The sequence below is a fragment of the Caretta caretta genome, chromosome 5, assembly GCF_965140235.1.
Source record: "Caretta caretta isolate rCarCar2 chromosome 5, rCarCar1.hap1, whole genome shotgun sequence".
Classification (NCBI taxonomy): domain Eukaryota; kingdom Metazoa; phylum Chordata; order Testudines; family Cheloniidae; genus Caretta; species Caretta caretta.
The window spans coordinates 10,940,923-10,966,160 of NC_134210.1; the positions used below are offsets into that span (position 1 = coordinate 10,940,923).

At 40.9% G+C, this 25,238-nt stretch overlaps 1 protein-coding gene across 1 annotated transcript in view; it reads right to left on the reverse strand.

Annotated features, from left to right (window-relative positions):
* RIT2 (Ras like without CAAX 2) overlaps window positions 1–25,238 on the reverse strand; it is a 280,882-nt gene that overhangs the window by 135,040 nt on the left and 120,604 nt on the right. Inside the window, exon 3 of the mRNA XM_048851256.2 lies at window positions 15,296–15,369. Coding sequence (XP_048707213.1) covers window positions 15,296–15,369 — 74 coding nt within the window. The remainder of the gene's footprint in view (window positions 1–15,295; window positions 15,370–25,238) is intronic.

Below are 25,238 nucleotides of genomic sequence, written 5' to 3' on the forward strand. Positions count from 1 at the left end.
CTGAAATTAAAAAAGTTCCACTATACATACGCACACACACAGAGTAAAGAGGACTTGGAATGGGAGTAAATGTAATGCCAAAGCAGTGTAAATGTGCCTTAGTATAAATGAGGTTTTAAAGGCAGAAGGGACCATTATGACCCTCTGTCCCCTGTATAACACTGGCTGTAGAATTTCATCCAATGATTAACTTCAGAGGCAATTGAAATAAGAAGCAAGTAAGTTGCCTTATTTCAGATCCTGATAAATAACAGGTGAACCTCTAAGTGCTGGAAGCTCAGCTTCTAATTGGATAAATACCCACATTATATCCTAATCTCCTGAGTCTGCACAAAAAAGGCTACAAATCTCAGGCAAATAAGCTCCTTCTTGAGGTTTCTGCTACATCATTCTTCTCACTGTTTTCCTGGCCTTCTCATCCCAGCTAGTACCCGGTAGCGCTTTAGACTTCTATAAAGGATTGGATCATATTTGGGTCTAGAAATGGGCAGCAGTGCAGGGACATGAGTTCTTGTTTTCCCCTCAGTATAGGGCACTTGTCCCTCATCCTGGCTATGAAGACTGGGTATCCATAAGTACCTGAGGGACTTTCTAACTTCAAAAGCCTTAAAGGAAAGCTTCCATCAATATTTGGACAGAATGAATCCAGAGACATTGGGGTTTTGGTTCTCTCTCTAGAGGGTTTTATACCATGTCTATTACCACAGCATCAGGGCATTAGTAACAGCTTAATCAAAGAGAAAAATAAATTCTGAGACATTATGTAGAGTCCAAACCTGTTCTCACTTATTATATCTTGTGACCTTGATTAGACTCTTTTCTATCTAAACCAAGGTAGGACTAGGGCTATGGGTTTTTTTGGGGATATAGTAGGGGCAGACATGGTAGAAGCAAAGATCCATGGTCTCTTTTGACCACATGTGCCTGCACTAGATATACTCCTGAACTGGAACACCAGATCCAAATACCCTTCAACTTGGGAAGTTACGGATATGGATCAGAATCTACGTTTGAGCTTTCTAGCCCAGGATCATCCTTACTTTCCAATTACCACCACCTCTTCCCACCCCACACACTTTTACTGTTTCCAGCCACAGAAACCCTGCTGAATTAAGCCCCACTAACCATTAGTACAGGTTCCCTTTCAAACAATGGTGTCTTTACTTACATCTTGATTCATCTAGTTTTTCTGGGTGTGCTGCCCCAGTGGCCAATAGAAAAACATTTTATTTCACAAATATTTTTCTTAGTGTTGCTCAGTGTCAGGGAGACTGCACAGCCAGGATGGCTTATAAAACAATTGTGCTCCCAATCAGTAAGGATGAAAAAATAACAAGGATCCTTCCCACAACAAAATCCTTCCCACAAAGCAAAGAAGCAGAACAAAGCCCTACAAAAAAACAACAGAAATTGCAAAACAGCATGACAGCAGCCCTTTTGTGTTCTAAAGAGGCTACTAACTAACCAGCTCTAGCGTTCAGATCGCTATTTCAGAACTAGCTTCTTTGCACCAGGGTTCCTGTTTGTACTCTGGTTCCTGGCCTCAGGTGACTAGGCATTCACCAATTTGCTGCACCTATGCTGCAAGTGTAGCTGTATTAATCAAACTTTTCTTAAAGTGGCAAACCTCCCTGTCACTCAATAATGAAAATATACCCTCTCTCATCTGGGAGTCAACACAGGCTTTCCATTCACCCCAAAACAAGGCTGGAAGCATTAAATCAATTCTCCACACTAGCAATAAAACACCTTGAAGCAACAGTCCCTAGCTCAGTGAACTGTCTTTTTCTTTCATGTTAATGCTCATGGCTTCTTCTGTGGGAATAAACACTTTTATAATTTTCTCTTAAATGCATTCACTGAAGCAAACTTCATTGTTAACTATCTCTAAACACCCCACGTGCATTTGATTTATTGCATGCCATAAAACACTTCCCCCTCCTAATTTGTATTCAGGCAAAAATAAAACAGATTTTCATCTTTTATAAAAAAAAAATGCATCCTAAGTGGTAAAGGGAAGGAATTAATTGCTCAGTAAATATATTTTAGTAAACAGCAGAATAACAGAAGTGTAGTGGTAATGCCTGCAGCTGGCTGGGAAAGGCTCATCAGGGATTAGAACAAGCCCGTGTCAGCTCGCACAAGGAACACAGACTTACAATTTTTCCCAGGGTGGCTCAGCAAAGGTAAAACAGGAGGCCATGGAATCGACACATTGATGTTCTGATAAGTGACTCAGAATGACATTCTGGGCTTGCATATTTACTGCCTTGTGGTGACTTCCACATCCAGTTTGCTTACCTTACAAATCCCAAGAGATGGTAGCTCCCCTCCCACCCCCGAGCTGCAAACCTAACCTGGGATTTGAATATCAAGCTGGGCTTTTCTTTGTCTCTTACAGCATGTCATCATCACACGTAGTGAAATTCCAGCCACTGAAATTTAGCTAAGCATTTTGCTGAGGCTTGGACACCTGTTCTAGAAATCATAATAGTTCTGAATTGTGAATAAAACTTTCAATATAAAGAAACAAAAATAGCTCTTCTTTAGTTGTATTGATTTTGTGTTGATCACAGCATTAAAGTCTGGTATGATTCTATGACACAAATGGCATGATTGTCCCACTGCCCTTACACCATATGTAATCATTTACACCAGTGCAAAGTAGGTGTCCAATACTACCATTCTTATCTGATTTCATCTTGCACTAATTAGGTCCACAGGGAACAGATAATGAAGGCTGAATCTCCTCTCATCTAAACTACCTATCTAGCTATGTATGGGTTTGATCTTTTGTTCATCCCTCCACTCAGGGATTTGTGACATGTATATCACCATGAGGTCTGGGCACTGGTGTAAGTCAGGAATAGTTTCACTGAGATCAATGGAGTCACACTGGTGTAAGTAAGAGGGGATGCAGATCCTATATTCTGTTGTTAGGACATGGCCATTTTTACATGGTCTCATTCCCGACCATGACTGGATATTAAAGTTAAAGGATGAGTAGAGTTGGTTCAACCAATTAAAAACCTTTGCCATCCTGAGCTGTGACAGTGGACCTCTAGAAGATAGGAGTTGTCAAGGTTCCTCCCCCACTCTGAACTCTAGGGTACAGATGTGGGGACCTGCATGAAAAACCTCCTAAGCTTATCTTTACCAGCTTAGGTCAAAACTTCCCCAAGGTACAAAATATTACACCCGTTATCCTTGGAATGGCCGCTACCACCACCAAACTAATACTGGTTACTGGGGAAGAGCTGTTTGGACGCGTCTTTCCCCCCAAAATACTTCCCAAAACCTTGCACCCCACTTCCTGGACAAGGTTTGGTAAAAAGCCTCACCAATTTGCATAGGTGACCACAGACCCAAACCCTTGGATCTGAGAACAATGAAAAAGCATTCAGTTTTTACAAGAAGACTTTTAATAAAAAATAGAAGTAAATAGAAATAAAGAAATCCCCCCTGTAAAATCAGGATGGTAGATATCTTACAGGGTAATTAGATTCCAAAACATAGAGAACCCCTCTAGGCAAAACCTTAAGTTACAAAAAAGATGCACAGACAGAAATAGTTATTCTATTCAGCACAATTCTTTTCTCAGCCATTTAAAGAAATCATAATCTAACACATACCTAGCTAGATTACTTACTAAAAGTTCTAAGACTCCATTCCTGTTCTGTCCCTGGCAAAGACCAGCATACAGACAGACACAGACCCTTTGTTTCTCTCCCTCCTCCCAGCTTTTGAAAGTATCTTGTCTCCTCATTGGTCATTTTGGTCAGGTGCCAGCGAGGTTACCTTTAGCTTCTTAACCCTTTACAGGTGAGAGGAGCTTTCCCCTGGCCAGGAGGGATTTCAAAGGGGTTTACCCTTCCCTTTATATTTATGACAGGAGTGTGTGAGTGGAGATATCCAAAAGGACAAGAATGAAGGAGAAGTCCTGCAATATTAAAGCTTTGAAAAGCAACAGTGCTAATTTAAAGTCAATTCAATCCTTTTAAACAGCCCATGTAAACCACAGGGTAATTATAAAATAATCCAACCATCGAACAAACCTATTGCTGCATTGTGGAGTCATCTAGTTGAGAATCTTTCTTATAGGGAATGATGGCAATTGAGCCTCATCACTCGAAGATACATACTGATATTGAGAGGTGATTGATGCATATAGGTGGTCCAGTGAAATCATGTAGGGGAGGCATAGTGTACATAAAGGAACTTAAGGATGCAGAAAAATAATATTGCAAGAACTAGAGAAAGGGTGGTTTCGTGGTTAGGGTGCTAGCTTGCAATTCACAAGACTAGGGTTGAATTCCTTGCTCTGCCACTGACTTCCTGTGTAACACTGGGAAAGTCACTTAGGGTGGGATTCGCAAAAGTACTTATGTGACTAACTCTGGGAATTAGGCACCATAACCCCTGATTTAGGCCCCACTGCAATCCACAGAACCCTGCTTGGCCGATGCCAAATTTCCAGAGTAAAAGTTCCCTTGGAGCCCAAGTTTCTGCCTCTGGACATGTGCACTGCTGCCTCACCCTAAGTGTTCAGACACCTGTCTAAGCCCAGAGGGATGCACAAACTGGGGAAGGAAAGGTATTCGCCCACCTTTCTCAATGTGAAGTCCAATCTGCGAGGCATGCTCAGAGACGACCTACTGGAGCAAGTCCCGTTCCAAATTTGGCCAGAAGAGGAGGTGCTGGTACCTACCCTGCAAATTCCAATCTAATGGTTAGAGCACTCACCTTAAGTGTGGGAAACTTAAGCCTGAGGGAGAGAAGGGTTTAAACTGGGGTCTCCTACCCCTCAAGCACATGCTCTAACTGCTGAGCTGTGGGATATTATGATGGGGGGGGTCCCTCAGTCTCCTCTATTGAAACTCTTCCCCCTGGATAAATAATTAAAGAGTCATTGGGCAAGAGAGAACAAGTGTGAATGACTCTGTAGCCTGGTGATTAGGGTACGGAGATGGGAGACCCAGGGTCCAGTATGCTCCAATAATTCTTTAATTATTTATACGCAGTAATGCGTATAAATAATTAAAGAATTATTGGAGCATACTGCTTCAACAGGAGAGATTCAGGGAGTTCTTCATCAGAATATCACACAAATTAGTGGTTAGAATACTCTCCTCCTGTAAGGTGTGGGAGACCCCATTCAAATACTTTCTCCCTCCCAGGCTGAGGTGGGAAACGAACCTGGGTGTCCCATATCCCAGCTGTGTGCTTTAGCCACTGGGCAAAAAGCTATGAGGTGGGTGGCAGCACCCTCTCCTCCTCTGCCTGTTTTGTGTGCAGTGAGGCATCCTGCCTAATGTATTCTCACAAGAAATGCCTTCAGCGCCTAAGTCTCCTGACTCCCGGTGAGAGTCCCCAGGCTGTGGATTGCTAGCAGAGACAGGAGCCTCCCTCCAGCCTGGAATTAGGTACCTATTTCCATGAGGTAGTGGGGCTTAGGACATTGTCCTGCCATCAGCATCTCCCATCAGGTAGCTTAGGAGGCTCACCACCTAGCGTGGTGCTTTTTTGTGGATCACATTGTACAAAGCAAGGGGGGTCAGATAGCTCAGTGGTTTGAGCATTGGCCTGCTAAACGTAGGGTTGTGAGTTCAATCCTTGAGGGGGACATTTAGGGATCTGGGGCCAAAATTGGGGATTGGCCCTGCTTTGAGCAGGTGGTTGGACTAGATGACCTCCTAAGGTCCCTTCCAACCCTGATATTCTATGATGCTAAGTCTTCCTTTTAACATTCATTGTGTACGGATCCTAGGCACCTAACCCAGGCTTTGTGAATTTCAGTTTTGCTCTTGTGATTTTCTAGGTGTCTACAAGTTAGGTGTTACGATGTTCAGTTTTGCACCATTTAAGTCCTTTTGTGCATCTAGCCCTTAGTCTCTCTGTGGTTCAGCTGCTCATCTGTGAAATGGGCATAATAGTTCTTCCCTACCTCACAGGATTGTTATGGGGATAAAGACGAGGCTCAGAACTATGGCACTGGGGGAGCATATGAATTCTAGGATCAATAGTCCCAAAAGGTGATGAATGATGCTGCGGGCCTTCAAACCTAGTGACAAAGCCTTGCCTCTGTCAGAAAAAATTGGGGGACATGCCAGGAAAAAAAAATCTCATGCAGTTTTCCTTTTCTCCTCCTGCCTTAAAATAGGGGTCAGACACCAATTTGTAGCTAAGAGGCTGAAGATAAAAGAGATCAGCATGATAAACAGATCTAAATTCCTGTATAGGTACAGTCAGTAGATCTGCAGATGAGCTTTTGTTCTTTCAAGAGAAGCACCTGCTGAGCAAAGTTTGTTTTGAATCCTCACACTGTTCTGGTAATTACATAAAACTGCTGTGGCAACAATATATTCTCATTAGCTATCACTCCCTAACAAAAGCAGGAGAGAAAAATCTATCGGAGCTGGACGAAGCAAGAGAAATACAAATCTGAACTAGATCTGGTGTAATAAAGATCCCATATTGCATTAATAATTTTCTTGAAATAATTTCTCTTTTGCCCTTCCTTTCCCCTTTGGAATGGTTTTCATACTCAACAGTAGCATCAGACAGGTCAGGATTTCCCAGAACCAGAAAAAACGGCTGAAGTGGGTTGAATCAATTAAAATACTCACCAGCATGAATACACAACGGAAACTCAAGCTGAAACATTTGCTGATGTTTTTAAATTTCATTTGTTTGTAGCTCTCTTCCTGGTTCTGCTTGGGATACTGTATCCTGAAAGACAGCTTCTGCTTTTTTGTTTCTCATGCTCATGATATAGAAAATACCGAGAATCTCTTTAGAAAGCCTTTTCGTGTGAGATTCTCAGTGCAATCTGGCAGATTCAAAAGATTTGGGGAGTTCAGATAAGACATGAATAGGTACCCATAGGTGCTGGAACTAGGGGCTGCTGCACCCCCTGGCTTGAAGTGGTTTCAATCATATTCAGGGTTTACAGTTTGGTTCATTGACACTCAGAACCTCCACTATACAAATGGTTCCAGGGCCACTGTAAGGAACTCATCACAGGCACCTCAACACCTTCTTGCTTGAATGGCCCCCTCTTTCCCTTGGAACCTACTTTGGAGCCCCCATCAACCAACCCAGCGGCTATCGTGCAGCATGAGACACAGCTAACATTTTCTGAGCCATGGTTGCCTTGCACCAAAACACTTTTATACTCCCACTGATCCAAAGCCTGCAAAGTGCTCACAACCCCACTTTCTGCCTAAGGTCAGACACATGGTCAAGTAGTTCTTCTGTTATGGCAGCACTGGTACACGTGATTTTAGTGTGTCCACACGTTTTTGCTCTGGGAAAAAATGCTTGCATTATTGTGAGTTTGAGTCTTGAAGTTCTGTTTCGAGGTCGCTGTTGCAAGTAGCAAGAAGATTTTCTCATGCTGGAATCAGTTGTCAGTGCAGAGTTGGTTCCTGAGCATCAGATATTGGTGTCTGGAATGAGTCTTCTGAAATATGGGATTGCCTGTATGCTGTTGTGGCCACATCTGGTATATGTGTGAAAATAAAGTAAATTGTACTTAGCATATACCCAGACTCCATGTCACTGATTTCTCCTCCACTGAGATGCAACCTCCAAGTTCATCCACCTCTCAGAGGGGTAATGCTGATAACAAAAATGGGATACAGGTGTCACTAAAAGGGATAGAACTACATAATGATGTGGTGCTGTAACAGCTGGGGGAGGGGGAAAGTTTGGATGGTGATGGATGTAAGCTCATTCCCAGTACAAACTATTATGGAACTGTTTGGAAAATGGTAAGTAATTTCCTGAAAAATTTGGAAACAAACAAAACAATATTTGCCCCATTTTTTTCTTGGACATTTTCTGGGGTTTTGTTGTGGTGGTTCTGTTTGCTTGTAATTTTGTGGGGAACAGCAAAAACTGATGTTTTTTGTTTTGGAAAACCAAAATATATCAAAGCCATGAATTTTCAAATGAAATACATATTTTCCATGAATTTTTTGTTTAGAAAAAAGTCTTTTATATTTAAGAAAAAGAGTTTAAATTGAAAACTTTCACCCAGGCCTAATATGGAACTCTAACCACGAATAGAACCTGCCTTGTCCTGCAATAAGAATCCCTAGGAAAGGGGAGTAGTAGAAATACCAGCTGCTATTAGACATGGGTCAGGTCACAATGATACCTTGGGTCATCTAGTGCTCCAGTGGTGATATGGTTTGAAAGCCACATTTGCAGGGGGGAAGTGGGGACATCAGCACCTCTGGCATCAATAAACTCTGATATTCACGATCAGTCAATATCTGCTTCATACAGCCATATATTACACCTATCTGACAGAGGGGTAAACAGGTGTAGAAAGGTAAAGTGACACCCTTGGTTACGCTGTGGTTCATTTGATGACAGAGACAGGAAGTAAACTCAGAAATTTTAGCTCCCAGACACTTGCTCCAGCTAGACAAATGGTCTTTACACAACATAGGCCCTTCTCCCATTGAAGTCAGTGAAAGCCTTGCCATAGATTATAATAGAATAAGGAATAGCCCTCTACTGTTATGATCTATTCCTGTCACTGAATCTACGATTTACCAAAATCTTTGTTTAATTTCCCAAACCTCAACTGCTTCTCCTAAATTTGCAGCTTCTGAAACAAAGTGATTTAGTGATGAGATGGATTTTGTCTCTCTCTGCAAGACTGAGTGTCAAAATATAGAGTAGTTTGCCGTGATAAGGAATTCAACAAAGCATTCAGGATCATGGTTTGATTTTTTTTTTTTCTGAATGCCGGCATCAGCTTGCCTAACAAATAAATATAAAAAGAAAATTAAATTCATGCTATTCACTTAGCACATTGAGTTAATAATGTTCACAGTTTAGCTCACTAATACAGTGCCTTAAAAATAAAATGAGAATATTTCATTTACACATTACAGTATATAAGAGAATATGCATTAAAGTTATTTTCTCCACAAAAGAATAAGCTCTAAAGGCCCATTAAAATATAATTACTGCCAAAGCTCCATTTTAAATTTCCTTTAGACAAGCTTCAGTAGTCCGATTTGAAACTCAACTAGCACTGATTCAGGATTATGGAGCAGCATGTTTTGATAATTACTAGAAGGATCACAGAGAACAATCTGGGTGAGTCATCAGGCTATGATGTTTAGTCTGGAAAACTGTGTTTATCTGAAGGGCTCTTGGGTTAATATGGTTCCCTCTTCAAAGCTTGAAGCAGGGGGTAAAAATCTTCGTCTTGGAGGCTGGCAGGATAAACATGTCTTGCGATTTGCTAGCAATTTGGGAGACAGCTTTCAGTACAGAGTGTACTGTTGTTGTCAGGTTGGAAGTCCCTGTCTCAAAATGAATTAAAACACAGACTGCTCTAGACAAAGGAAATTCTCCTTTAAATGATATCCCTTAGCACTTTAAGGCAGGTTTTTAATCTGGAAAATATGCTTCTGCATCAACTGTGTTTAAAAATACACCATTTGGACATGCAAAGTTGATCCAATAATTGTGCATATGTAAGTTCTGATTGTCAGGTGAATTTACCCATTTTTCTGCGCAAGTGCCTTCTCTGTGTGCAAACAAGTTTGCCTGCCTGTCTAGGGTCTTCTAGGGTTCTCTTTCTGCAAGTAGGGTTCTGGGTGGTGCTGTTTTTTTTTAAAGCCCTTTATGGGGACTCAATAAGGAGCTTGGGATCATGAGCCGAAGAATAAAAGCCTTGTGTCAGCAAACAGTGGAAGAACATAACAAAGGAGATAACTGCTGTGTCTGTTCATGAGGGAGGAATTTAAACAGGGCTGCAGACAGCACACATTTTGAGCTTAGAATGAAAAATGGCTGAAAGTGAGAAATGTTTCCAAGGCTCTGTGTGACAGCTGTTTGTGTAGGGCTGGGACAGCTGGGGCGGAGGGTGCCAGTCACTGATAATCAGTCGGCAGATCTGAGGCAGAAATAAAGGACTAAAAGCCTGAGTCTCCTCTCACTTACACCAGTATAATCCCAGAACAACAGACAGAGAGCAGCATGGGGGTGAGTTTCAAGGGACATAGTTAATAAAGGAAAGAGGCTAAAAACTCAACTCAAGCCTCCTTCCTAGTAAGGGCTCCATCCTGCGTCCCTTAGTCAAATGGGGTTTTGCTATTAACTACAAAGGCACCAGAATGAGCCTCCAAAGCAACCACAGTCTGCAAACTAGAGATGTTAGGAAAGCATCCAATGAAAAGATTTTTCTCCTGAAAACGTGGTTCCATCAAAATCAAAGTTTTCCGCAGGAAAATAATGATTTCAAGAAAACATTTTGATTTTCAGAATCAACATTTTGAAAGGAAGCCAAAGGTTTCATTTTAAAATGTTTTTATGTTTTACATTTTGTTTCAAACTGACATTTTGACTTCCAGTTTCATTCTTACATCATTTTAAGCTGAAATGTCAGTTCAAAATGACACTGTTCATGTTGAATAGACATTTCAACTCAATCAAAAAAGTAGTCATTTTTTTTTGTTTTCTCATTTCCAAATTAAAATATTCTGAACTTTTCGTTCTGGGAAATTTTCCCATATTTTAACTTTTTGTCCCAGTTTGGGATGAAATGAAAGATAGAACTAGTACAGTTTCTCATGGGATGGAAATTTTGCTTTCCAACCAGCTCTAATGCAAACAGAATAGGAGCTGGGCAACTTCAATGCACTGATTAACAGAAGAAGGAGATATTCATATACCGTAGTAAAACACAACATTCAACATGTCACACCAAGTAAGGGCAGAGAAGAAAGCATAGACACACCTGTGGTAGGAGATGACACAAGAAGCATGGATCCAGTATAGCTCCGGCCAGCAGCAAGAAAGAGTGACAGCAGAGAAGGACCAGTGGTGCAGAGAGGCAGTAATTTAGGATTCACAGAACATTTGGACTCTTTTTTTGTGATGAGAGCTTGCTCAGGTTTGATGGTCTCCATTTAAGGAGAAGAAAAAAGCAATTGACTGGATTCAAAATCACCTTAGCTTGATGGCTTGGTCACCTGTTTTTCTTTTAAACTAGTTGCTGAGGTTCAAAACCAGAAATATATTTCTCAAATGGCATCTATGTTTACAATGGCCCCAAACTCCCCTCCCCACAGTCCCTTATCTGAACACCCCAGATTTTGATACAAATTCAGATATATACCAGATATAAACTTTTCAGTCTGGGCCCAATTCTAGCATAAAGATATTAAATGGGAACGAATCACAGCATTTGGTCAGAAGTGCAAAGTTACAATTTATGTATATACTAAACAGGCAAAAGATTAAAGATATTTTGGATGGGATTTTAGGAAGCTCACATTTGCTACTTCTACCTTTGTGATGACATTATCTTCTATAAAAATAATTCACCAGATTTTATTGGGACAATTCTGCTTTCTTTTACACTAATGCATATCTGGAAACAACTCTTCAGTGAAGTTACTCCAATTTTACACTAGCATACTGGCCCTTTTTGAGGGGTATATTCTAGCAAAGGAGCAGTTTTAATGGAAATATTCTCTATGCATTTGATTTAATTCTATACAGCATATGGAATTGCTTGCCCTTTGTCAGGGTTCTTCTCCCCACTCTGAACTCTGGGGTACAGATATGGGGACCCGCATGAAAGACCCCCCATGCTTATTTCTACCAGCTTAGGTTAAAACTTCCCCAAGGCAAAAATACTTTCCTTGTCCTTGGATGGTATTGGTGCCACCACCGAGTGATTTAGCCAAAGATTCAGGAAAAGGGCCACTTGGAGTCCCTGTTTCCCCAAAATATTCCCCCAAGCCCCTTCACCCCCTTCACTCCCCACCCCTGGGGAGGCTTGAGAATAATATACCAACCAATTGCCTTTAATAAAAGTACGGACCAGACTCTTTATTTTTAGGGCACTAAAAATCAATCAGGTTCTTAAAAGAAGAAATTTATTATAAAGAAAAAAGTAAAAGAAGCACCTCTGTAAAATCAGGATGGAAGGTAATTTTACAGGGTAATAAAAAGATTTAAAACAGAGGATTCCCCTCTAGGCTCAACTTCAAAGTTACAAAAACAGGAATAAGCCTCCCTCTTAGCATAGGGGAAATTCACAAGCTAAAAACATAAGATAATCTAACACATTTCCTTGCTATTACTTACAATTTCTGTAAATTTAGAAATATCATTTCAGGATCTTTTTTAGGAGCTGGTTTACCTGCTTGGTCTCTCTCTCTGTCCCAAGAGGGAACAAACAAAGAGAGTCCAAACAAAACCTTCCCTGCCCCCCCAGATTTGAAAGTATCTTCTCTCTCCATTGGTCCTTCTGGTCAGGTTCCAACAAGGTTAATTAAACTGATTAACCTCTTACAGGTAAGTGATTCTGTACCTCTGGCCAGGAGGGATTTTATGTTACTGCAAACATAAAGGTTGTTATCCTTCCCTTTATATTTATGACACCTTTATATCAAACTCTCAAACCTGGAATTCATGGTAGGCAAGTTACATAACTTCAGAAGGCTCATGGAGTCATATGGTGTTCAAAGTTTAAATGATAAAACGTTGTAAACTAACACAATAAAAAAGTAGCTAAGGCAGGTGACCACCCGTCCTTTTTTTAAGATTATTGAAATGTATTAAACCTGATAACTACCATTGTAAACATTACATTGAAGCTTATGATAATTCCATTGTATACCGGAGGGCAGTAGAAATGTACATTTGAGAGAAACATACATGATATGCTAAGGGAAACGGAGTTTTCCCGAAAGATACCTTAAAATAAATTTGTTAGTCTCTAAGGTGCCACAAGTCCTCCTTTTTTTTTTTTTTTGCGAATACAGACTAAACACGGCTACTCTGTAACCTTAAACTAAAGTGCTGTTTCTTATTTTTCATATGGTTTTCCCTTCCTTCCATCCAATTAAAGTGGTTATCCTAAACTAAACTGTAAGTGACTTTCTTTAACAGCTGAAACTATCTTTTAGGCCTCAGTTGTACAAGACTGTGAGATGATTATTATATTATTTTGATGGGGCTTACATACCCCATATTAAGGGCTTGTCTACACTTAAAACAGCTGTGCCACTGTAGCACTTCAGCATAGACTTTACCTATGCTGATGGGAAGGGTTCTCCCACTGGCATAGGTAATCTACCTCCCCAAGAGGTAGTAGCTAAGTCAATGGAAGAATTCTTCCATCAACCTAGTGCTATCTATACAAGGACTTAGGCTGGCTTAACGACGCTGCTCAGGGTAGTGGATTTGTCATATCCCTGACCAAAACAATTAAACCAGCCTAATTTTATAGTGTTGACTAGGCCACAGCTAAGGGACTTGTGGAGCAGTATTGGGCCAAAAAGACCCTGCCCCTCAGCAGCTGCAGATAATGTCCCAAATGGAGGACCTGCTTAAAAGGGGACTCCAAAAGTCAAGCAGGGAGGAGAGTGAAGGAGAGACGTCCGCAGCCAGGTTGCAGCTTCTGGCACCGAGGGGTCCACGGGGGATAGGGTAACCAGATGTCCCGATTTGATAGGGACAGTACTTTTATTTAGTTTTTTTTTTATTATTATATAGGTGTCTATTACCCCACCACCCCCATCCTGATTTTTCACACTTGCTGTGTGGTCACCCTAACAGACGAAGGGTCCAGAATGTGGTTAAGACCGGACTGGTAGGCCAAGATCCTGACTCCTTTTACTCCCTTGCTTTTCCCTGACAAGGGAGAACAATTGGACACTGAAAAGTGAGCAAGGAAACCCCAACTGACTGTCTGAATCATTGGGACTGTTTGAGCAACAATTTGAGAAGGAAGCTGAGTGCTAGGACCACACTCCAAACTAAAGAGAGAACAGGGGAGGTAGGAAGGAGTCCAGGGGGAGACTGGTCTGTTGCACCTGCTAGAGGAGACTAAGACTCTCTTCACATCTTCCCCCTTGGGCACTGGCTGGGACTTGGTGGAAAGGGAGGGCCTGGGTTCCTGTACCCTTCTCCCCTCCCCCCCTTCCCCTCCCCCCAGTCAGGAGAACCCAGGAAGAACTGTAACTCGCCCGCTAGGCTTCAGATTGCCTGGCAAGGCCATTCCAAGACTCTGAGAGACCGCTGAGCCATGGCTTGGCCACTAGACCTGCTGGCCCCGAGTGAAGCCCCATACAACTATCATAAATTATTATAGAGAATATTTAAAAAAGAGAAATGTCCTCCTTTTAACCTCTTTTAAAATAATAATTCTGATGCAACAGCCTGCTTCAGTCACTGTAGCTCGGTAGATATGGTGGACATTGAGTTATGCTTTCTTAAAATACGTACTAACTCAACCACATATAATGTGTTAAAACAAAGCTAAAATTTTGGGTCAAATCTTCAGCTGGTATAAGTCAGGATAGTCAGTGAAGTCAACGGAGCTGCACTGATTCATACAAGCTGAGAATCTGGCCCTCTGACTCAATGATAGCTCTAAACACTTTTAAGAGGCTCCACAAATCTGTGTATGTTTTATACTCTTTTTTTTTAAATGGACAGGGAAACGGAGCTGTGGCTTCTCCATACGCTACAGTGCAACAGAAGAACATTTGTGTCCTGACTCTTAGTACGATACTCCCTGAATCACTACAAATCAGAAAGTTGTGAAATACATGGAGAAATGTGGGCTGCTGGGACATCTTTTGAGGATTTTGTACCTCATCTCTTGGAAATCACAGTGGCTGGTGAAGCTTGACATTTAGGGTGGGAACTTCAGAAGTACTCAGTGTTGGTCCAGCCACTTCACTGAGACTAGTGTTAGGGGGACACTGAGTACTTTAGAAAAATCCCTCTTTTAATGGTTATGTTTGCCTTATATCTCTACAGCAATTATATCAAAATCAATAAATTTATACATAAGAAATCATAAAAAAATGGCACTTTCAGATTTTCCTACTGCCTTGTCCTAGCTAAAAAACATGACAGAGTTTTGCTTACTAGGAACAGGAGAATTTTGGGGAGAGAACCAAATGACTGGTATTATTGACTAGAGACATCAGAAACATTAAGATCAAATGTGCAGCAACATTTACGCATGTCTTTATTACAACACGTTCTCCATGTGTGTATGTGAAAAACCTTTATTGTGCTAATCATTTGCTCTAATGTTGCCGATCTCTACTGGTCAGGTAACTGAGTCACATTATATTTCTGATGCTCCCCTTGATCTCTTTTGTACTAATTCACACATGTTGTGCCAACACTGTTCCTTTCGTGCCTGAATAGTGAAGCTTGTCTCCATCCTTGTGACCCATATATTGAAGGTCTTTGCTTTTATCTCTGTTACAGAAGTATACATTAAGAAACTACTCACCTGTCCAGCAGTGTCTAGAATGTCCAAGTAAGCTGGTTCGTCATCTATTCGCACTTGAGTTTTATAAGCATCCTCTGAAAAACACAAGGCAGTAGGGGTGCTCAGCAAATAGAAAAGGAAACAAATTTGCAGCCTTAGAGTGGGATTTTCAAAAGGCGTCAGTGCAGACTCCTGTCCCCTCCCACTGAAGGCAGCAGGTGTTTTACCATTGATTTCTGCTCAGCAGCAGAGCTAAGCCAATGCCGAGTCCTTTTAAAAATCCCACCATAAGTCCAAAGTTAGAGCTTATAAGGAACTTCGGAAAGGAGAAACGAGCCATGCATTTTTATTACGATTTCCCAATACACTGAATAAGTGAAATTCACTCCATGCAGAAAGCTTGCACAAAGCCAATGTACCACTTAATCCCCACTGATGCCAAGGTCTTCTTCTGGCTCTCTGCCCAAGTGTGAATTTCACATAATAGGAATAGTACTATGCACTTCCATAGTGGCTTTCATCCAGATACCTCAAAGCCCTGAACAAAAGTCCATTGGAATTAGTGGGAAAGACATTTATTGGCTTCACTGAACTTTGGATCAGCCCCTCGGTAGACATTAATTAATCATGCCTCACAACATCCCTGTGAGGTAAGTAAATGGATTTATTTTTTAATAAATAATTTCAGTATTCTCACCCTGAACCACTGTGCTTGGTGGACCATTCTATTCGCCCTTGATTTGTCAAGCTAAAGATATTTTTATAGGGTTAACTAATATCTGTGTATGTTGTTTTGCTCAAATGTATATTTCATTCCTCTCTCATTGTTTATATTCCCCTGATAAGGCTAAAGAGAGCCGAGGCATCGGACAATATTTATATTGGAAATAATTGCAGAAATTATCTGTGCTGTTTAATTAAAGGATAACGAACGGCAGACTGTGTGGTTATGCTGATTGATGGTGTACCTTGGCTGTGCAGCGAGGCATGAGGTGAAGACAAGTGCTTCCAATGCACCTGAGAAGTGTCATTAATCAGCATGAGCATATGGTCAGCTGTGTCCTATGGCTTGAGGGTGCAAGCCCTCTACAATCAGAACTCCCATTGAAATTGATGAGAGTCCCAGGGACAGAGAATTTTCAGGACTGTTTCCTTAATGGCATTACATTGTGGGTAGCAGGAAATATAAATAGTGCATTTAAACTCATTTCTTAGCAATGCTGAAATCCTCAGTTACACACAATATCATATTAGCTTATACAAAAAACATTAAAAGAACAGTGGGGCTGTACAATAAAGCATGCACAAATGAAGAATGGACAAAATAAATGTTACTTTCACAACCTTAACTCTGCCCCTTCTGTGCACGCATTACCATTTCGGGTATGTCTACGCAGCAGAAGCTGTGCTCAGACTAGCCTACCTGAGCTATCTTCAGTCCAACTAGTGTGGTTAACAAATGGTAGTGAACAGCACAGCACAGCACGGATTCCAGAGTGGGCTAGTGAGTAAAATGTGCACCCAGGGTCCATTCCTGACTTATGCTGAAACCCACACTGCACTGTCTTCGCTGTTATTGGTACCTGTGCTAGCTGAGTTCAAGCTGACTCAGTAGGCTAGCCTGAGCACAGGTTTTGCTGTGGAGGCATTCTCACAGTCTTTAACGACATGATCTCACACTATTATGTCTTCTTTCAGGCCCCAATTCAGCAAACTATTGACACACATGCCTGACTTTAAGCAAATCAGTATTCCCACTGGCAACAGAATTACTCACATGCTTGAAGTTGAGTATGTGATTAAGTACCATGCCTTATCGGGGCCTCATCATCCAATCCAATGTGCAATGCATCAATGGATATCTTTCCACTGGGTGTTGTTCCTCAATTCGTAGGCTAGATAATACACTGTGCATGAAATTGCACAAAATTTTAACTAACCTATCCAGGTGTGAAGGAGAAGGTTGCATGCAGTGCCACTTCTATCTTTCAAGCAAAAATTAATACAAAATGATTTATTTCCTCAATGTAAGTTTAATTATGAATATTTAAAAATAATTATTTAAAATGCACTGTATCTGTATCTCTGTAATGTGTGTCACCCTCACAACTCCATTCCTGGCTCTGTTGCTTCACTCTCTCCAGCCTAGATGTCGCGGTCCAATTTCTGCTCTCACTTGGACCAGTGTAAATTCAAAGTCTCCTGACTTCAGTGCAGTTACCTGAGATGGGCACTGTTGTAACTGAAAACAAAATGTAGGCAGAAATCAGGCAAGAGCCCAAAACACTTGCTAACAGAGATGAGCTGGTGAGAGCCTCTTGCTAACAAACCCACCCATAAGCTTCCATGAAGGAGAATCTCAGCTTCCAGTGTAAATAAATAAATAAATAAAGTGCTGATACTCTACTGTGTTACTCCAATTGGATTCCAGTGTAATTCCACTGTAATCAACAGGGTTCCTCCTGTGTAAATCTGGAGCAATACAATCAGGCACTATGCTCACGGTCCTTGTGCCTCAAGAAGGACACACTGAACATGAAAACCAATGCATTATTCACATTTATTCAGTGCTTTTATTCCATAGGTCTCAATGTACTTTGCAAAGATGAGTGAGCATTCTGATCACAATCATCCACTGGGAAAACGAAGGCACAAGAAGTTCCATTACTTGCCTGAAATCACACAGTGAGCCAATGGCATTCCATAGCTTTCTGGATTATTTCATAATTATTTATATGTCCTAACATTTTCATTGTATTTTTGTGAACTACACTGTGCACTGAGTTTGATCTGCTCTCAACTGTGTCCAAGTGTTTGGCTTCAATGAACCTCTGTGCATGGATCTGATTTAATTTAAGACAAAAAGCAGTAGATGGGTGAAACAAACATATGACAGTGTGAACTGGGCCAGAGTCGGGGGACATGGCTCACAGTAATTCAGACATAGACTGTCTGCATACAAAGTTTGTAGGTGTAATGAGCCAATTAGTGGTAGCGATATCTAAACCTATATAGATATAGATATATATCTCACAATCTAAATAAGAGTAGAAATATTGTTACGGCTAGTTGAAAATTTTCTGTACTCTTTTTGGACAAAAACCTGGGTTTTCAACTAAACAAAAGTTGTCACAGAAAGTATCCACATTCCTTGGGGATAGGGGATGATTTTTTCATTGGAAAACCAAAAGCCACACCACTGAAAATTTTAAGCTGAATTTTTTTTTTGAGTGGGGGAGGGGAGGTTTCAAGATTTTTGATGAACATTCAAAATTTTCCACAGGAGGAAAAACATTCCAACTCTCCCTATTAGAATGACTATTATTAATTATTTTATTATTAACTTATTCTTCCTTCCATTGTTCTCTCATTTCAGAAAAGAGGAAGCGAGTTTAACATACTTTGCTGTCTTGACACCACAGTTGTCCTTTGTATTCTTCACACATTCTGTACTAGTTTAGCAATACTTTTTGTGATTTCTGTTTTCCTACAAGATTTACAGAATCTTTCCCTTTATCTCCCCCCCCCCTTTTTTTTTAACCATTCTGACTATAGGGACATAGTTCTGGAGATAGGAGCACATTCATTACTTCAGATTGGAACTGCCATAAAATATTATCTTAGCAACAGCTAATCTGGGTTCATAAATTTTTTTTTTAAACAGACAGCTTCTTCTGCTGCAAGCAGGCAACCTCTTTATGGCAAAATTGACTTGGATGGGCTACAACCTAAAGGAAATTTGGAATGGACTTTTCATCACTATCATAAAGTCATGTTCTATTTCCTGAAATCTAGGTGACCTGCCTTGTTCCTGCAGTAGCTAATGCTGCCATCAAATTTCCCCCTTTCCTCTCTATCTTCCACACTATCAATCACAAACACTTACAAACAATCAGTTACTCCCTGGTATACCCAAGCCAAAATGTGTTTTATTTTGCTAGTTGGGTGCCAAATGAGCAGAAGGATGTTCAGCTCAGTCAGTCAGACTCTGCGGGTCTGCATCTTTTTGCTCTCATTGTGTGCCAAAAGGAGAACCGGTGACCCGCTCTTGATGTGCGTATATTACCTCCTACACTCTCATCTTGGTTCCTGGATTCTTACACACATAAGGCCCGATTCTAAACCGCATCCTGTCATGAGTAGTCACATTGTCTCCAGTAAGACCTCCAGTAAGAGTAAGGACTATTCAAGTAAGAAAGACATCTGGCATGAGGCTCCAACACCCCGTAACAGTCAATGGATGTAAATCAACTTATGATGAGATAAGGCATGTATATCCTTAGAAATCAGTCAGCAAATTCTGCAGGGCTTGTAAAGTTCTACAGCTACCTTGTATATAATCATACTCACACAGATATGTAAGCACACAAAGATGTGTGCTCAGTGATAAACTGAGCTTGGCTAGAGTGGAATTGCCTACTTTCACTGCTTTTGCCTTGTTTGTTTTTTGTTGTTTTTTTTTTGTTAAGAACTTGTGTAAACAGGAATATCCTTTAACAATAGGGTAGCAACACAGGAAAATAGAAATGACCATGCTGATCCATCCAATAGTCCATCTATTCAAGTACCAACTCTCCAATACTGTCTAGTAACACATATTAGTCTATATATATCATCCCGGTGTGTATGAGTAGTTCAGATTATTCCTTCCATTCTTATTTTAAATTTGTCAGCATTGAATTACCTCTCCCCATTCACCTAGCTTTGTTAGATTCTTCTACTGAGTCTTTACCCTTAATAATTTTGTGTCATCTGAAATTCGGCCACTTCACTGTTGATTCCCTTTCACGGATCATTAGAGAATATATTAAACACCTGGTTGCTGATTGCTTGTGGAATAGACACGAGATCACCACAACCTTCTGGTACCCCAGACCTCACATGCTGAATCTATCTTTGCCATAACCAGACAGATCTCTGGTGTAGCTTGGCTTTTCAATAAAACACAAACTGAAAAGTAGTGTTGTGTTCAATGCAGTCAATACTACACTTCCAGTCTTAGTCTGATAAACAGAATGCAGTGTAGGCATTGGGAAGACTAGAATGGTGTTAGGGAAAGTAGAGCATAGTTGCACGTGTTTTTGGCTAGTCATAAGGGCATATTGTAAATGGATTTGCTCAATGTCACACAGGAAGTCTGTGGTGGAGAAGGGAATTGCACCTGGATCTACTGAGACTCAGCATTCTATCCACTGGACAACTAGTTGATTCCCAAACTATTACTATCTCAGTTTTCAATTCCTTTGTTTAACTTCACTGATGTTCCAACTGCGATGAAGTCTACTCCCCTAGCTGAGTTCCATGGTCAATCTTAGTCAGTAATAAAAGCTAAAAGCTTCTTTTCTCCTAACAGGTCACTCTGTTTTGTTTCTCAGCTAACCACAATGTTCCCCCTTTAAAGTCATTATGTATCCTTCTTAAGCATCTGCTCTCAAATTAAGCTTCTCCCTCTTGTTGGGCTGCCTAATGGCTCAGCTCTCTGTACTGCAGAGCAAGACTGATAACACACAGCTGCTGAAGCAGCCTGATTGATTTGTAGATAGGTAACTTACTCATTAATTTGCTAAATGGCCCCAAATGCAATTCAGTGCCTTCCAAGTTCTAGGATATGTTGCCTGGCACACTTTCTATCTCAGTGTTGTCTGTAGGTACACACAAAACTATTTTTCTCCCTCAACACTTGCTTCTAGGTGTATTACTTTGTTTCTTTCTTTGCTGAAAGTCAGACGAGATGGGTGATACTTAGCTTCTGCTCGGGTGTTGATTTTCTGTAGTCATAAAAAGAAACACCGTTAATGGTGATGGGGTTGAGCAAGAGGACCCAACAGAAGTATTTTGATTTGAGGGCCGTCTTCTCCCATTCTGCACTTGCTATCAGGCAATATATTACTAAGCAAATTAGAAACTAGCAAAGGCACCAGAAATTCTGAAAGTGACCCAAATGAAAAATGAATCCACAGCAAACTGTGTAGGATGGGAAATGTTTGAAGGCACCATGGTCATGAATAAGGAATAGATAGACAGTGAGAGGGATATAAAATATAGTGTTGGACATGCAATCCAATGTAAAAGCTTCTTTTTTCAGATGACTGAGGTCAAGAATGTTAGCTCAAGACTGCCAGAAATCCAAACGGAGTACTACATTCTGTTTTTATATAGCACTTAGCACATGGGGCCCTGGTCCAAGATTAGAACTCCTAGGTGTTACAACAATACAAATAAATAATCAAAACTGTTTAGGTTTCTGAGAGTGTTTGAATTAATATTGTTGGGGTATCATTAAAACTAACTAAAAACCAAGACCTAAAACCCAGAACACTTAAAATTTTGTAACAGGAAAAATATTGATAACATTTAGCTATACAAAAGTAGAAAGGTTTTGGACTTTGAGTAAAATAAAAAATCCCCTGAAAAATTAGTGTTTGCAGAGGATAAGAAATGTTGACATTAAAGAACCACAGCATACTTTCTAAAATGCCACTTCTAATAGATTAAGCAGGAGGAAATATACTCATGGAAACACATACTGATCTATAACATTAAAATGAAGGGTTGCTAATGATAAGATTAAAAGCTTTGTTAGGTACGTTTTTAATAAATTGTAATTATGGATATTGAGGAAATATAGATAAGGTAACACAAAGGCCACCGCTTTACCTGGCACGAGTGTATTTTTGTTAATTTCTCTTTGATATAATTTTCTGATTTGTTTAAAATGATATTGTTGGCAAGATAAGTAACCTGTCGTGCTGGAAGATGTAAGAGATACAAACATGTAAAGATAAACCAAAACTTCCTTGTTCTGGGAATTTAGAAACAGGGTGACCCAGGGCAACATGACACAAAAACTATAAATTCAGCAGGACAAATGTAGATGATAGGTGATTAGTGCTTGCACATGCATAATGTACGGCTTATGTAAAATTCATTAGATAATCTGTTGAATGCTGATTGGTGGAAAATTAGGTAATAGAGAATGTGAAAATGTGTAAGAATATGTGTAAAAATGGGCCCCAAACTGGAGAAACACTGGATCAGAAACTGAAGAATGGGACAGAAGGATCTGACCAGGAGATCGGGGAGGTGACACCCACCATGGAAGAAGGAAGGACTTCACAGTGCTCCAGAATGAGGTAATTTGGGCTCATTTAGCTATTCCATCTTGTCTGTTATTACTTATTGGCATAAATGCATGTCACTTATGGTGTCTGGACAATAATTCTGTCTGAAATTGTATTAAATAAAAGCAAAATTGATAAAGCCGAAATTGGGTGGAGGTGTTGACTCAGTTTCCCACTCTACACTCCCAACTGATATATTTTAGGTATGATAAATGCCCCATATGTAGCAGGTACCTGCAATATGGAGAAATGCCCAACATGTGCTACAAAGGGCTCAGGACTAGAAACAAACTTAAGACACAAATTTCCTGATTCAGATTGGAAGTCCCAAAGTTCGGGGTGATAGATTGATTGATACTGGCTCTAGTCCCAAAGAAACCTAGGCTGGTTTCTGAGATATATGCAGCATTCCACCATTTCATTCTGAGGCTGCAGGCATTGCGCCTTTGTCAAGGTTCCTCCCCAACTCTGAACTCTAGGGTACAGATGTGGGGACCTGCATGAAAACCTCCTAAGCTTACTTTTACCAGCTTAGCTTAAAACTTCCCCAAGGTACAAATTAATTTTACCCTTTGCCCTTGGATTTCCACTGCCACCACCAAACTCTAACTGGGTTCACTGGGAAACATAGTTTGGACACGTCTTTCCCCCCAAAATCCTCCCAACCCTTGCACCCCACTTCCTGTGAAAGGTTTGGTAAAAATCCTCACCAATTTGCATAGGTGACCACAGACCCAAACCCTTGGATCTGAGAACAATGAAAAAGCATTCAGATTTCTTACAAGAAGACTTTTCATAGAAATAGAAGTAAATAGAAGTAAAGGAATCACCTCTGTAAAATCAGGATGGTAGATACCTTACAAGGTAATTAGATTCAAAACATAGAGAATCCCTCTAGGCAAAACCTTAAGTTACAAAAAAGACACACAGACAGAAATAGTCATTCTATTCAGCACAGTTCTTTTCTCAGCTATTTAAAGAAATCATAATCTAACACATACCTAGCTAGATTACTTACTAAAAGTTCTAAGACTCCATTCCTGTTCTATCCCCAGCAAAAGCAGCAGACAGACAGACAGAGACCCTTTGTTTCTCTCCCTCCTCCCAGCTTTTGAAAGTATCTTGTCTCCTCATTGGTCATTTTGGTCAGGTGCCAGCGAGGTTACCTTTAGCTTCTTAACCCTTTACAGGTGAGAGGATTTTTCCTCTGGCCAGGAGGGATTTTAAAGGGGTTTATATTTATGACAGCCTTAATGTTCAGAGTCAGAATGGGATCGGATGCCAGTGGCAACGTTCACAGGAATCTTTGGAAAGCGGAAACACTAGGTTTTGCTGCCCAGCTCTAATTAGGATTCACACAATGAAGACAAAAAGCTAGAAAACAAAGTTCCATCTCTTTTTCTCCTCAGAAACATGGAACAAAAAAGGGAAAAAAAAAAGCCAAATGAAACATGTGAAGAGCATGTGAACAAAAAGAAGCCATCTGGGGTCCCTGCATCTAGAGGTATATTAGCTGACAGAGATTTACTGGGACTATCTGCTAAAGACAGCTCATGATCCTTCAGATCTATTACTGCATAGCAGTGACTATAACAACAGCAAAACTGAAAACAGTAAGGTCCTTTAGCAGACCACAGAGAGCTGCTTCCAGGCAGCCAATCTGGAAATTTCAGGGCATTTGCTTAATATTCAGTGCGTACACATCTACGTAGGGGTCACACTGAACATATTGTATGTGCAACTGAGAAAAAAAAAACATTGATCACAGCCTCCTCTTGTCCACATAAAGGGTAACATTCGTCTACAGCTATCAGCTTGTGGCATTACCACTTTAGCTCAGGCAGGAGACATTTATGCTGCAATGCTGGGGATCCTGCATTTAAATCCAGGCAGGGGCTTCTTGCACAGCCCCTTGATTTGAGACTGCTCAGCTAGCGTTAGGGAGCTTATGTCAGCTACCCTTATTATTTACTATTTTTTTACTATTATTTAAGATTTTAGAGGCCCATGCGAATGTTAGGTCCTTCGCGAAAAATTTATTTCAGATGACTCTATTTTCAGATGATTTAACTGGGAATTGGTCCTGCTTCGAGCAGGGGGTTGGACTAGATGACCTTCAGGGGTCCCTTCCAACCCTGATATTCTATGATTCTATGACTCCCTGCCTCAAAGTGTTTAGACTCTAAATTGTGGATCAACGAACAGGTGGCAATAGAATATACTCCAGGAGGGAGAGGAATGAAGAAGAGCCTGGGGGTATGAGATAGGATTACACAGGTGTTCAGCTAGGGTGACACTAGTACTTGGTGTAGAAGGACAGCACAAGCCTTGAAAAGGGGCTGCAAGAGCGAGAACAGGTGGAGCAGTCATGAAGGGGTGGGTGTATACCTGATATGGACCACAGAACATTTCTAGGCTGGCCCCATGGATTTCATAACGGAAGGCACACTGGAGTCATTGCCAGAGAAGGGGTATGACGCTTCCCAGGGCTACCCAGGTTTGCGAGGCACCTTGCTATCACCTGCCCTTGGCATGAGGAAGCTTTGTCTGTGCCTGGCATGGCTCAGTGCCTCCAGTGCCACAGGCAATGCAAACACTCCCCTCTAAGCCTAACAGGCCATGCTGTCACAGGTTAGCAATTGGCTCACTCCAACCTTCAATTCCTCTGAGTATCTCCCTGAAGCATCCAGCCCCTGCTCCACTGGGCACTCACAGTATTCACAGATTTGCTGTTTCCAAAGAAACGGTGCAGCGCAGCTCACCAGTTCCACTGCAGATCACTGCACCACTCAACACACAGCACTGAGATATGTTGACAGTGAAAACAAGTAAAAGTTTATTTA